We start from the raw sequence: 14,241 nt of genomic DNA, 5'->3' as shown, positions 1-14,241 counted from the left end.
CAAAGTCTTGTTAAAATTCATTTAGGAAACAGAAAAATTATGAATGTTATGTGAAGAAAACAAGCCAGCCAAATGGCCTCTTTCAGTGTTTCAAATATTCCACTTCAAATATCAGGGGGACGAATGCTGCATGTGCTGGATACCTTGGCACTTGGCAGCTGGTTTAGCCAATCACTCAGTGTTCCACCTATGCTCTTTTTTCCTCTTATCCAAACCCCTTATCCAAGGTTCAAGGAAATCAGCTTAGGAGAAGCGGCTGAAGCACTGCCTCCTTGGAAGCCATTTCAGGTAGATGAAAGATAACAACGTGCCCAAAATCAGACACAAGACAGGGAACTCCCACACTTCGGTCAAGTGACACAGTTATAGGATTTACTGGGGTTTATATATGTGTATTCGGCGAGGTGGCAATGGCATACTGTACAGGTGAAAGGGAAATTTTGTTTCCCTTTTGACATCAGTTATGTATCAGCAGGCAAAATCTCTGATCTGACAGGGAAGAATTTCCTCTAATTTATACAAAGCAACATCCTAGAGCTTTATAACGTGTCATATGAAGATAATTAGGAAGTTCAGCATCAGTAATTACCAAGTGCAGTGGTCCTGGTGGCGGGCTGGGTATTAAAAATAATTTTGCTGCAAATTCTTTTATGTGATCATCGACATCTAAATCCTTGAAAGGTCGCAGTTGCACCAGTAAGCTGAAATTAAATTATAGAAAAATATTTATAAATAACAACATATAAACGTGAAAAAAGCTTTTTTGATGACAACCTAGAATTAAGAGGCATTACTAGGAGCAATGAAGCTATTATACCAGATAATTCGTTTCTAATTTATTGGATACTTCAGTGGCTCCATTTAATTTTAATGACGCTGCTGTGTCAGAAGCGGACCAGTGTTTTGTTTTGGTTTTGTTTGTTTGTTTTACTTCCTTGCATAAAATAATGCTCCATATGTATCAGAGGATGCAGCTGGCACACTTGGTCTCATGATGGCAAAAGAAATCTAGAGGTGAGACGCAGCTTGAGGAAGGGGCTTATACAGACTGCTTCAAGAACAACACAGTGCCATTATGTCCATCCCATCCCAAGCATCAGACATCAGCTCTGAGATGGAAAACACAGTCACAAAAAAAGAGAAACTGTATATTAAAGAAAAAAATAAAAAACAGGCTAAACAGCAGAGGAATCTGAAGCAAGAACCATACTTAGTATAAGGCCTAGCCCTGCATGAACACCACTGTTTGTTATCGTTCCTACCCCCCGAAAGGACAAATGCAAAGTGTAAACCTGTCAAATATTGCTATTCTCGATCTGTGTTACTTCAGCTGTTTCAAGGCCACACAGATCATGCGGTTTGCACTATATGCCAGATCGACTCACATGCATTTAAACGTACACGGTATTAATACTGCAAACCAGGACGTCCGACAGCATTCCTGGAACATAACAATTAAGACGCTACAAAATCTGCAATTTCAGCCTGATCTATATGTGCAGAAATTAGGAACTTCCTATGGTTAATATTCTCCACTGCGGTTTTATTCTACTTTGTATCTTCTTTGGAATCTTGCAGAAAACTCGTTCTTGGGAAAGGAAGCAGTCTACAAAGCAACTGAGTAGCTCGAGAGATACATCAGAGTCAAGACATCATATTTGTTTACGGAATGTAAATTCCTGAATAAAGACACACTATTCTGTGTCACCAAGCTTTATAGCACGTTAGCAATAAGGAAGACATTTAGATTTACTAAATTCACCTTTGGAAGCTGCCTTGGGCTGAGAACTACGCTGCAACATGTATCCCCCAGAGTCCATCAGCTACCAGGGGCGTGGAGGTGGCAGGGGGAAAGGAATTTGGAAATCCTCAAAGAAATCCAGGCAGCAGAACCATTTTAAACATGCTGCCACACTTAGGCCACATCTAAGGTACCAAAAACAGCACAGGTAGACCCAAGAGCTTTTTGTTTGTTTGCTACTTTATTATTATTTGAGATTAAAAAGCATGTGGAGACACATCCAGTAAGTGCTACAAGAGAAACTACCTGACCCTGATGCTGCAAAGGAGCAGACGTACAAAAGGGGCTGTGACAGCCTCCTGATCAGCACGCTGCGCCCATCTGTGTAACAGCAGCTGACAGCTCTACACTGCAAATGCCTGCTGAAATAAAGGAGGTAATCTCTGAGACATTAGAGAGGGAGCTAAGGAGTTTACGCACCTTCCATTACCTCTATTAACTGCCCTCAACCAGATTTTTCAGAAAGCAAGACCACGGGAGGAGAGGTGCTTTGTACTGCCTCGGTGCTGCGAGCTATTTGCACTTTTCTCAAGGCAGCTGAAGAGACTCCTGTGCAGGTTGGAAGATTTCTTTTTTGAACAGAACCTATTCATCTATCCAAGATGAGAGCTCGTCCAGAGGGAGATCACTGCCAGGGATATTTCACTCTGTGAGTGAAAGATCATCCTTACTACGATGAAGGTTTGGAAGTTCACCTTGCAGTTCAAAGCACCTACATGGATCTAACTTTTGATGTTGTGTTCTCATCTTTAGTTTGAGCCTGGTTTCCAGTTATTATTTTTACTATACAATAATGTACAATAATGTGTTTAATAAAGATTAGGAGCCCAAGTTTTATCTGGAAATGCCTGGAATGGCATTTCTGGAAATGATGATAAAATACCTGAGGAATCTTCTAAACGAAAACAAATAACCACCCACCTATGCACAATCCCCTGCACTGCAAGTCCTGCAGACAACGAGCTCTGCAGAGCAGAGCTTTTTATTTTTGTATTTCCCCAGAAATCTCTTGCTAGGACGGGATCCTGAACAGAAACAGAACCTACTTCAACATCAGCCCTTTATTAGCAATCACGAAGAGGATTTTTCCCACAGGTAATTACAGGACAGAGCTACACACTAGAAACAGGTGGTTTAAGGTCCACCAGCAAGTTTTTTCAAATCCCCAGGCTGACAGAATGATAAATCAGCCAAAGCACCCAGAAGAGGGGTAAATGAACATAACTGCCTTTCCGCTTTACAGGCAAACAGTGACAAAATTTTGTAATGTTACAAAAAGCTGGAACAACCCCAGCTGCACAGGGAACTACGCTCAAAACAGATCACTGAGGTCTCATTTACTATAATTGCTTATATTCCATTCAGAACAGCCACACATCCCAGCAACTAACTGTTTGATGCCCTACGAGGAAAAATAAATAGATCAGTAACACAACCAAAACCAAAAAAATGTTACCTCTCCACTTCTTCCTCTCCTTCCACTCAACTCCACCCTGGCACAGTATGATACCTTTTTATAAAAAACAAAAAACCCCAAAGGGTAGACATTCTGATCTTATCTGTCCAACGGAGTCAAGGAAAGCACATGGAGATCACGAGCTTTGAAACAAAAATAAAAATCCTGAAGAACATATGGAAGCGTAATCAGTTGAGTTTCCAGTTCAGCAGGAAAAGCCAGCACCGAACCGAGTTTTGCCACTTGCGCTTCCCCTCTCCTTCCAGCTGCACACACACACTAGGATCTTACAGCCAGATGCAGCAGCGATACGGAAGGAGAGCTGTGCCACTAAATGGCAAATTCCCCCGCTATATGAACAGGACAACTTGCAGTTCTATTACCCTGGAGAACTGCCACATAATTATTGACATATTTACAAGCCAATTAAAGCTCAGATGGCAGGTTAAAGAGAAATCTGAACTGCCCTTAGAAACCAGTGCAGTTTACAGGAAGAAGCCATCTAGAGTTACCTCGGAGGCTAATGCTTTAAGTGAGTGCAAAAAACGTGTTATGCGTGATCAAGGCGGAAATATTTAATTATAATGTTTAAAATACCCAGCCAGAGGCAGAAGGTTGCATTTCTAAAGAGATGACTCCACCTGCAACTTTCTTTCCACACGTGCAGGACTCCACCTGCAAGCTGGTTCCTGTCTGCTATGAACAAATACAGGAGACCTAGAAACGCTTCTGTAACCTCTGGAATTTTCCATGGCTTTCCTGAACATTTTCCCACTTCTCCCTTAGTGGACTATTTAAAAATGTTTTCACAAACCGACTGCTTCCAGCTCGGAAGCATCTCACTCAGAGAAGAAATGACTCATGAACATACCATATAAACCTCTGCTGAGCACCCTAACTGCAAAACTGAGCCTATGCTATTTCCCAGCCTGTGGACAGCTAGAGAGTAGTATGGCCCCGTATGGGCTGAGTTCAGGGAATAAAAGAAGCATGAAGCTGGACTGGGTTTATGTGGCAAGGTTTTGGCAGCAGGGAGCTGCAGGGGTGGCTTCTGTCTGGGGGGAGCTGCCGCCCGTGGGGGACCCGTGCTGGAGCAGTTTGCTCCCAGGGGATGGACCCCGTGGGACGGAGCCGTGTGGGAGCAGTTGCTGAAGAGCTGCTGCCTGTGGGCAGCCCCCGCAGGCTCAGTTCGGGAAGGACGGCATCCCCTGGGAGGGAACCCACAGGGAGCAGGGGCAGAGAGGGACCGTGAGAGAGTGGTGGAGACGAAACGCTATAGACTGACCGCAGCCCCCATTCCCCGTTCCCCTGTGCCCCTCAGGGTGATGAGGGAGAAGAGGGTGGATCGGGAGAAGTTGTTTTTAGTTTGCCTGTAGTTTCTCACTGCTCTAGCTTGTTAGTCATAGGCAATAAACGTCATTAATCTCCCTATGCTGAGTCTGCTTAGGCTGTCACAACAATTGTTGAGTGATCTCCCTGTCCTTATCTCAACCCCTGAGCCCTTCCCATCGTATTTTCTCCCCCTTTCCCTTTGAGGAAGGGGAGTAAGAGAGCAGCTGTGGTGGAGCTCAGCTGCCCAGCTGACTAAAACCACCACAGAAGCGTATTATAAAGGCCTGATAAATTGCAAAGCATCACAGCTCAGGTATACAGTTGTAACAGTTACACAGATTAGCATTTATTCGAGGTTTGGGACTATAAAAAGCAAATGAATCACCTCCTGCAGTACCAATGGCTGATGCAACTGACTAAAATGGAAGGACTGGAAAAAGTGATCAGGGCAGGAAAGGAGAAAGTGAAACAAAGGCTTCCTTTCTAATTTACTGATCATCTGGATTTTGCACTAGCCTGTGAATATCTGTTTCTACAATGTCCCTCGTCCACACTTAACCCCTTTATTAATGCTCTGAAAGTGACAGGACAGAACTAGCATGAAAAACAGCAGTGGGTGTTTTCTACTTAAGGGCAGCCAAGAGTTACTCACTTCTGGTATCAACGCTTTTTGGAGGAAACATCTGAATTACGAGGAAGGAAGAACTGCTTTGTTCTTCCAGGACTCCCTTATCTAAACCGGGGAAAGCCAGCCTCTGCTACATTCAAGCCCACAGGGGAAACGACCAAGGTACAGAGTCCAGTTGGGAGGTAGCGATGCACCCACCGCACCCACGAAACACGCTGCTGCCTGCTCACCTGCCCAGCACACCAACAGCTGGCAGAAACAGGTTGGCAGACTCAAGCTGTGACCTAAAACCCTAGTATTTTTCAGCTTACATATAAGAATATCACTTGCTGAAGCAAATCCCTGCAAAAAGACGACACCTGACATCAAATTTGTCTCTACAAAGCTTGACTGAAATTTACTGAAAGGAATCTTCTACCTCTGCAAGCAAAAATTAGCCAGCAATGTCCACCACGCAGTGCCAGGCTCCCTCATGCAAGGAGCTTTAAAGCCACTTCAGAAAAGCATACAGATTTTAACAGTTTAACAACAAAGCAACATACAGAGGCTATGACCTCAAAATAAGTTACTAAAGAAGACTGACTTATGTTCACTTATCTTTTAACCCATCTGCACGGCAGAGTTTGAGTGTTTCTGACCCATGAAGTTCTCTAACGCTACAATTTTATCTCCTAGTTCTACGACAGCCAGGTAGCCACTGTACTCCCTCAATTAAATTGGATTATTTAGTTAAAATGTCATTAACTGCTTATTCATACATATATTCACGTTCTTGTGGCATTTGTGTGGCCACAATAAATAAAATAAAGAGGTCTTTGGCTTTTGAAGTGATTTTCAGCAGTGTGACAGAACTGCACTCATCCTTCTTCCAATGGAAAGCAAAACAAAAACCAACCAAACAAAACAATCGCCACAAAGTCTGAGGCATCTGTTTCCTGCAAATTGTTATTCTTCTAGGCATACCAAGAATATCAAAGAACACAAAGATGTCATCACATCTAAACATTAAATGCTTTGATATTTAGAACTTGTGTTTTCCTGCTGCCCAGGTAACATTCACCTCATGTTTCTTCCCTTCCACTCCCTCCCATGTGATAGCATCTTAAATTAAAACTGTTTCAGCATTCTGCACGTTGTGGGAACTCATGTATGAAAACCTGCACGGTTATTTCCAGCAGAAAGGCACAGGATAGCAAGCCTTACCATGAGAGACAATCCTTGAGGGCATTAAAATACGGGTATCTGGATATAACACAAATAGCAAGCGGTACAAAACAGTCCGACTTCTTCTCAGTCCGCGCAGATTCCCAGTGGGGCTGCCCGTTTGAGGAAATACAGCCACCCTACAAGGAAACTACAGATTAATGCGTTTATGTTAATCAGGAATTTGTGGCTGGTATTTTCTTGAGAGCCCAAGAGATATGATACCCAATTCCCTCTGCATTTTCAGGGGATTTGGATGCCTATCTCCCTTGAGCTCTTCAGAAAAAATTCAGCCTACAAGACTAAACATACATATCAAAAAGAATTTTAGCACAGAAGATATTTAGAAAGAACAGAGGGCACAGCCTTCACAAAAAACGTGCCCAAGGGACAAGGCTGCTCTTAAATACTCAGTCAAAACTCCTGAAAAACCTGTTATGGATTTTAATCAGAGTACACTAGAACAGCAATGCATTAAATTACAGCAGAGTGATACAGTATGATTTGTTCTGTATTCCTACTAAGAAAAAATATCTGTTAACTAATCGCAGAAATTAAACCCAGCGTTATTTTCCAAGCGTTTTACTTTATATCTTTTAATATGTTTCAATAAAGGGATGAGTTAAATAACATACTTGCATAGGCTGGTAGTACTGTGCAACAACACCATATGTTCTGTTACCACAGACATCTGTGAAAACCAGGAAATGAATCTGGTCCTCTTTTGATTCAGAAGTTACATAAAGTCCTCCTGCAATGAAGACAGATTTTTTTAAAAAACTATATATACATGTATTTAAAATATATAATGATATATATATACACACAGTGACAACTGCTTGAAAAGTGATTATTTATAACAAATATTGCACATTTCCACTTAATTTCAGGAGAAATGTGTCATCTGAAGGGTTTAAAATGCACATATACAATCCAATCGATCTAAGGATTATTACAAAGGTTATAAGCCACACGTTACTGAAGAAGCAAGAAATACTACACGATTATTTTGCATTTTAAATGGCGAAGTACAATAGATGAGTTTTGTTCACTTCACTCCCCCTTCAAGGTATTTGTAAGGTCTGCAGGACTAATATGCATGTTAAAATTGCTGCAATTCAGCCTGGAGGAAATAGCCTAATTAGCGTATTCTAAGATAAAGTTAGTAATGACTATCTTAATAGCAAATGAAAATTCAAAGAGTCGTTTAAAAAAAAGGGGGGGAAAAAAAGAAAACATGCGTGTGTGCCCGTCCATTTAAGCCAAGATTCACCAGTAGGGGACAGGGATTTTCTGCTTCCCTCCCCTGCACCTGCTGCAGCTTCTTGTGCTACAGGGTCTTGTGCTAACGGGTCTGTCCCGCACAGCTCAGCCCTAATTTCATCACCGACCTGCTGACAAGCAGACATGGTTTTTGTACCGTGCAATTCACAAAGAAAGAGAAGATGATCCCATATTATGGGTCATGAAATACATACTAAAACAGTTCTCATTTAGAATCGAGAGCCATACAGTACCTGGGAAGCACAGCTGTGGCAAACCAATAAGATCAACGTCCTTTGGAACTGTAATGTCCTCGGTGTCGGGGGCTTTCTGCTCCCCGTTGACACTCTTGATGTTTTCAAACTTCGGTTTCTCCTTCTTCTTTCGGAAAGACCGACGTTTACTTCTGTTCAAGTTATTAGCGCTTGTATTAGCCATGTGAATATCATCTCTGCTGATAAACGGAGGCACGAATACAGAAAGAACTTCTGGATCAAGGGGCAAAAAATTTTGGGGTTTTCTTTGAGTGTCCTATAAAAAATAATAACAGTAATGCGTTAAGTTGGTACTCATTCTGCTAGGTTTTTTGAACCATTTTAACCCGTTTTTCTCCCTGCTCCTAAAACTGCGGGTTGAGAATACACTTTTTCTCTTCCTAAATAATTCATTTTTCCTTCCAATTTCCCACTTTAAATAAATTAATGCAAGGGGAATAATCTGGTCATTTTCAATCGGTAAAGAATCATTTTTCAGCTTTCAAAAACATACCTTATCAGTAATCCCTTTCACACAGGAAAACTAACAAATATCAAATAAGGTATTTCCTCCTTCCAGGCATTAGGATTAAACATAAGCTCTCTATAATGTAGCAAAACAAACCAGGCAACAAATAAATGAAAACAAACAAACAAAATAAAGGAAGCAGAGCTGAACTCCCTGGATAAGTCTTTGTTCAATTTCAGGGAAAGTTATGTTTTGATTCAGAATAACATCCACAGGAGAAGGAGGGAGGTCCTTTCACAAAACAACTTTATAAAGAGATTAAGAATGTGATTAAAAAGTAAAAAAAGTCGGTGTTATAATAAACACAATGTTAAGCTACTGTAAAACATGAAGCCATGATTTTTTTTTTTTTTAACTATACTGATGACTAGTGGAACAGACATCCCAAGATGAAATTACAACATTTTATAGCAGGCAACTTTGTGAGGTACTACCGCACAGAGAGCCCTTGCTGCCTCGCTTTGAAAAACTGTGGGAAAAGTCCTCAGAAAAGGAGATTCCCTTCTACTTCAGAGAGCTTTTTGGATTCTTGACCATGCACCTGATACGAGTAGCTGCATTTTAACTATTTCACTGTAATTTTAATTCTTTTGGCAAGGCAAAAACAGCAAGTGAGAGCTCTGCTTAGCCAACAGATATTTGGAAACAGGAAAGGCAAGTCTCACTGTGGCTGACAAGCCTTTCCGTGTGCACTTTTTGCCAACCTTACAGACAGACAAAGCATACATGCCGCTTCTTTTACCTTAAGGCACGATGCAACTATCACTTGTATTTTAAATAATCCTTTAATACCAATGCTGGCCTCGTTATTTGCCCCACTTTTTCAGGTAGCTGTAATACACAAGGCTCTGTTTGTTCACTGAAGCCCATCCCCCTCTGTCAAAGTTTTGTAACAGAAAGCCTCAGCTTACACATTCCAGCTGATGAACCCACCAGCAGTCTTCTTCATGTGTGAAGCATCACAAGAAAAATGAGAAGGAATACTTACCTTCATGATATATTAGTTACTGGATTACGAGATCCACCATACTCTATAATAGCGTACTTAGAAAAAAAATACTTCCATAAAAATAAGAAATAAAGAATGTGGGGAAAATAACACTACTATTTCACAGAACAGAGTCTGAAGTAGAAAGAAATAGAGGGAAAAAGACAAAAGTTCAGGTAAATATCCACTGAGATACTCAAAAGGTACAGTAAGGACTGTAAGAGCACCTTACAAATTGGGGTACTGGGTGCCATACCCCGCCAAGAACTTCAGGTGTCATTTCTCTTAATTGGCAACTGACAACCAGAGAGAAATCGAACGTGATCCCTCTCAAAAAAATAAAACACAAACAGAAAAAAATCCACGCTGCTAAGCACTGCAGAAGGAAGTTAAGAATTAAGGCTTAGCCCTGAGGCTGTTGTGGTAGGGAAACACAGAGCCACTCCAACATCAGCAATCTCAACTTGGCAGCTTTGCCCCGCAGAGCTTTTGATGGGAGGCTGCTTTGACAAGGCAATCCCCGACTGCCTCTGAAGGCATCTCTGTGCTACAGAGCGCTGGATGGCAGCCAGCGATTTAACGGCCTCTCAGCCTAACAGCTCCTAACATGGCAGGGCCTTGATGGCCAGGACTACAAGAGAAGCATTAGACACCAATTTGATTCTTATTTTTTTCCCACAGAACAGCCTCGTCAGTGCTGTCGCTGGCTCAGTGACCCAGTTGTCAATAGTCAGATCAGTTTGTATTAATGTCTAAAGCCCAAGTCATATTTTCTTACCCTCTCAGTTCAGAGAACGCATAGGCAGCAACCCAACAACATCCACTTGTGTCTACTATTCTTTGAGCATTTCTTATTCTCTGCTTCTCCTGCCACTTCTGTTTTGGGATGCTTCTCTTCTGACTGTTGCATTTCACTACCAATGTCCTTGCAGCATACCTAGCTTCTTGTAAAAACTAGTGCCTTTTCTCTCCCGTAATTCTGCAAGATTCTTGAAGTCCGTGATCTTATTCCACCGCTATTTACCCATTATGTTCCTGTGATAACAGTGCCACATGCGACACAGATAAAAGAGACTTTTTTTAAAAACAAAAACAAAAAACAAAAACAAACCAATGACCACACTGCTTTAGACAACAACAAGAAGCAGAATGTTGAAACCACAGAACGGAGCGTCCTCTCAGCCGTGTAATCTCGACTATTTGGTGTCTCCTTGATGGCATTCTCCTCTTCCCATCGCTGAAGAAGTTACTTCCACCTCACGTGTCACCAAAGAATTGGCTTCTTTAAGGAAGAACCGGGCAGGGAAAGGTATGAAGCCTTCCCCTAGAGGAAGGGACCTCTGGCGGTGACAGCAATGATAACTTTGAAGTTAAATCAAGTTGCTCGGGGTCTCATGCAGCTGTGTCAGAAATCCATTGAGAAGCAGATTCTCCTAACTTGTGCTGCAGCCCTCGAGTAACTTAAACCATTTCTTCTGGTAGCCCTCCTGTTGGTCAGCAGCTGTCTGCATCAAGGTATCCAAAAGTGGACCAGTATTTCATGTGTGAATGAGCACTGAGCTACAAAAACAACAATAATCATCACTTGCCTTCACCTACTAGCTATGGTCTTGATAACACAGGCCATTACCCAGCAGCTTTCACTGCCACAAGCTCACACTGCTGACTAATATTCAATGTGATCACACCTGGCTGTTTCTGTACAACAGGACACCTCACTTCCGGGAGGCCACTACAGAAAAAGTCCAAAAAAAACCTGGTTTGGTGGTGATGTCTGCTTTGGGATGGCCAGAAAGCACAACGCAGCCATTAAAGAGCAACATCTGTAATACTAATGGTGGTGGGTAGATTTAAAACCCAACAGTGATGGAGCCAGTGGAAGATCCCAGATGTCTCACAGACTGCCTGGATGTCACACGCATCACTTCAAAACTCAGCTTTATATCTGGAAACCTTAGAGCAAAAATTATCTTGGCAATAAGGACAATTAACGGGTGACAGCCCAGAAGCTTCTGTGCAAAACTGTCTCTTTGTTCCCGGAATCCCCACTGACAACAGGTAAAACTTAAAACTTCTTAAAAACTTAAAAACTCTTAAAACTTAAAAACTCTTAAAACTTCTCCTGTCTGGGGAGTGGTTTAAACATCATGCTCCCACTGACCTCACTGACTTTATTACTCCACGCTGCAATAAAGTTAATGCATAAACACAATTTCCAGACCAAGATTTGAAGCATTGACAAGGTTATCCTACTGTTATATCTGTAAATATCACCGGTTTTCATCCACATTTTATTATTCCTGTCAGAAGTTCTCTTCTTTCTGCACTCACTGGAATTACACAAAACATAGCCCAACATTTTCTCATGTAGATAGTGCTGTGGAAGGAAAAGGAAGTGGGATAAACCTACAAACTTTCCCCAAGATAACAATTATTCTGTGGTGTAACAGCTTGAAGAGATGTTACTGTAGTAACATCCACACCCATAGAGGCTACTTTCCTTTCTGACATTGCGTTTTGTATTGTGAGCAAAAAGATTCAAAGCATGTGACGTGATCAGAACAATGGAAAGGCTTCTTTTTTTTTTTTTTCAGCCAGTTTCCTACTTATTGTTCCGCATGTTTTCGGAAGCAACGAGATCAAACTGAGTATACAACAGTGGATGAAAGTGAAAAGGAAATTCGTCCCTTCTGGGTCTGCTCCTGAAGCAGATGCCAAAACAACACATACACACCGATTTCAAAAGCCTGGTGGTAACATTTATGGCATAACTACTTCCCCAATTTGAATGTATACATGAATGAGATCCTGGAATTTGAACCTCTCTTTAGTCACTATCACTTAAGAAGCTGACATCAGCAGAAACCGTCTCCTGAGTGAGTAAGCAACAATACCGTGTTTAACAAAGCCTTTTTTATCTAACGCTATGAGAGCGCACGGCCAAATCCAAGTTGAAGAAAGACAGCAGAGATCCGTGGGAGCAGGAGCTTGGCTTTCAGCGTGTGCCAGCAGCACCACGGCTATTCCCACAGCCGGACAGCTTCGAGCAGAGCCATCAGCACGTACCAACAAAGCAAAATTAACCAGAGGACTTTAATTGTTAACTCACGTGTGCAGCGGCAGGTCACGAGCACATTACAAATATTCTAGGCTGAGTCCAACCTATCGACTCCTGTTGTACCTGAATCAAACAGGTTGTAATTGGGAGCACTTAACGAGTCCAACCTTAACCTCAATACCAGGATTTTGACCTTTATGTTATCCTGAGGGTATTTATTCTTGTTTCTAGCTTTTTTTCCACCACAGATGGGAAATGGGATGTTAACCTGTAAAGGATTCACGCTATTCAAGCATTTTGCTGTTCTAGCTTATATAAAGCTACTTGGCACCCTTCGCCAAAGCCCAGACCTTCCAAAAAGCGTAATTACTTCACGTTTTTGCAGAATTCTCCCTGCTGTTGACGGTCTCCTGTCAACTTTTCAAGCGTTTCTGCTGCATCCGATGACAGCAAGAAGGCAACCCAGGTGCTTCACTCGCGTCAACACTTGCGGAGAGATGCCCAGGGAGGGCAGGGAGGAGTTTGCCCAGCTCGGACATGAGGTAAAAGCCGGGGAAGAAACTGCAGAGGCTGTCCCACGGAGGCTGCCTCCCGCTCCCCCTCAGCCCACCGACCCCCCCTCACCTGCAGGAGCGCCCTCAGCCGCTCTTTGGGCACGCCGACCATCAGGCAGACCTCCAACAGGCCCGAGGGCAGCACGTCCTCCATGGCACAGCAGCACGGGGCGGCAAGGGACGGGAGGACGCGGCACACCACCGCCGCCGGCTTCCCTCAGCACCGCCCGTCCCCTCCCCTCAGGCGGCCCCGGGCAGGCGCCGCTCCCTCAGGCGGCTCCGAGCCCTCCTCTCCCCTCAGGGAGTTTCGCTTTCTGATTGGTCAGTCTTCCCGTCGCTCTGAGGGATATGGCCAATCAGAACCGCGGAAGGGAGTTAGGCGGGATTTTCGGGGCGGGGCGTCGCTGCTTGTGACCGCCCCGGCTGAGGGGGAGTGTGGCTCGACGCATGGCGCTCGTCCCGGCTCCGCCTCCGGGAAAGCTCCCGGGGAAGCCGCTCCCCGCCTGAGGGGTGTAAACTTTGATTGCAATCCTATTTGGGACTTAGGCATTTATTACAACTGGGGGCTCGTCCAGGATGGCTTTGGTTCCCGAATTCTGATTTGATCTAGGAGAGGCGCCCCACCGTTTGGTGGCTCCTGTTCGAGTCGGGTTGGGACTAACGCCATCTTGTACCTGAATAAAGGCAAGCAAAGAGTTTGATTTATTTATTTTTATGAGCTCCCTTTGCCGGCTGCAGCACTATATTTTGCCTGTAGTTCTGCACGCGAAGATCCGAAGGAAGACGACGGAGTCGTAAGTATTTAAGGCGTGTACCGTTCGGTTGGGTGGGATTTGGTTGCATGGGTGTGTGAGGGACTTGGCTGGTGAAGGACCTAAGCGATTCCTATAGGATTCGTGAGTGGGTGACAGGTCCTAAACCCCCTGCAGGACACTCTCACAAGGGCTGTGGGAATTGCCATAGTAAAATTCCTAGGTGGGTCGGAGAAAATCGAAGACCAGGGACCAAAAGAAAGGGAGCAAATTACGAGACATACCACCAGAAAGTCCATTAGGAGTAATGATTAGAAATTGGAACGGTAGGGGCCCCAGAAAAGGAAAAAGTAAATTAAAAACGGTCCAGTATTGTATGATAGAATGGCCAAAGGAGCCTTTAAGACCACACGTCTTTTGGCC

The 14,241-nt window shown here is 43.3% G+C and overlaps 1 protein-coding gene across 1 annotated transcript in view; it reads right to left on the bottom strand.

Annotated features, from left to right (window-relative positions):
- Positions 1 to 13,341, bottom strand: part of DENND3 (DENN domain containing 3) — a 37,030-nt gene extending 23,689 nt beyond the window's left edge. The window contains exons 1-5 of the mRNA XM_013193364.3: positions 13,137 to 13,341; positions 7,938 to 8,214; positions 7,056 to 7,171; positions 6,421 to 6,560; positions 590 to 701 (exon numbers count right to left, since the gene is read on the bottom strand). Of these exons, the coding sequence (XP_013048818.3) occupies positions 590 to 701; positions 6,421 to 6,560; positions 7,056 to 7,171; positions 7,938 to 8,214; positions 13,137 to 13,220 (729 nt within the window). The 5' untranslated portion in view covers positions 13,221 to 13,341. The remainder of the gene's footprint in view (positions 1 to 589; positions 702 to 6,420; positions 6,561 to 7,055; positions 7,172 to 7,937; positions 8,215 to 13,136) is intronic.
- Positions 13,342 to 14,241: the final 900 nt, after the last annotated feature.

This window comes from Anser cygnoides, chromosome 2, assembly GCF_040182565.1.
Source record: "Anser cygnoides isolate HZ-2024a breed goose chromosome 2, Taihu_goose_T2T_genome, whole genome shotgun sequence".
Classification (NCBI taxonomy): Eukaryota; Metazoa; Chordata; class Aves; order Anseriformes; family Anatidae; genus Anser; species Anser cygnoides.
Note: the sequence above shows the minus strand (reverse complement) of the source record. Positions and strands in the feature narration are given on the sequence as shown.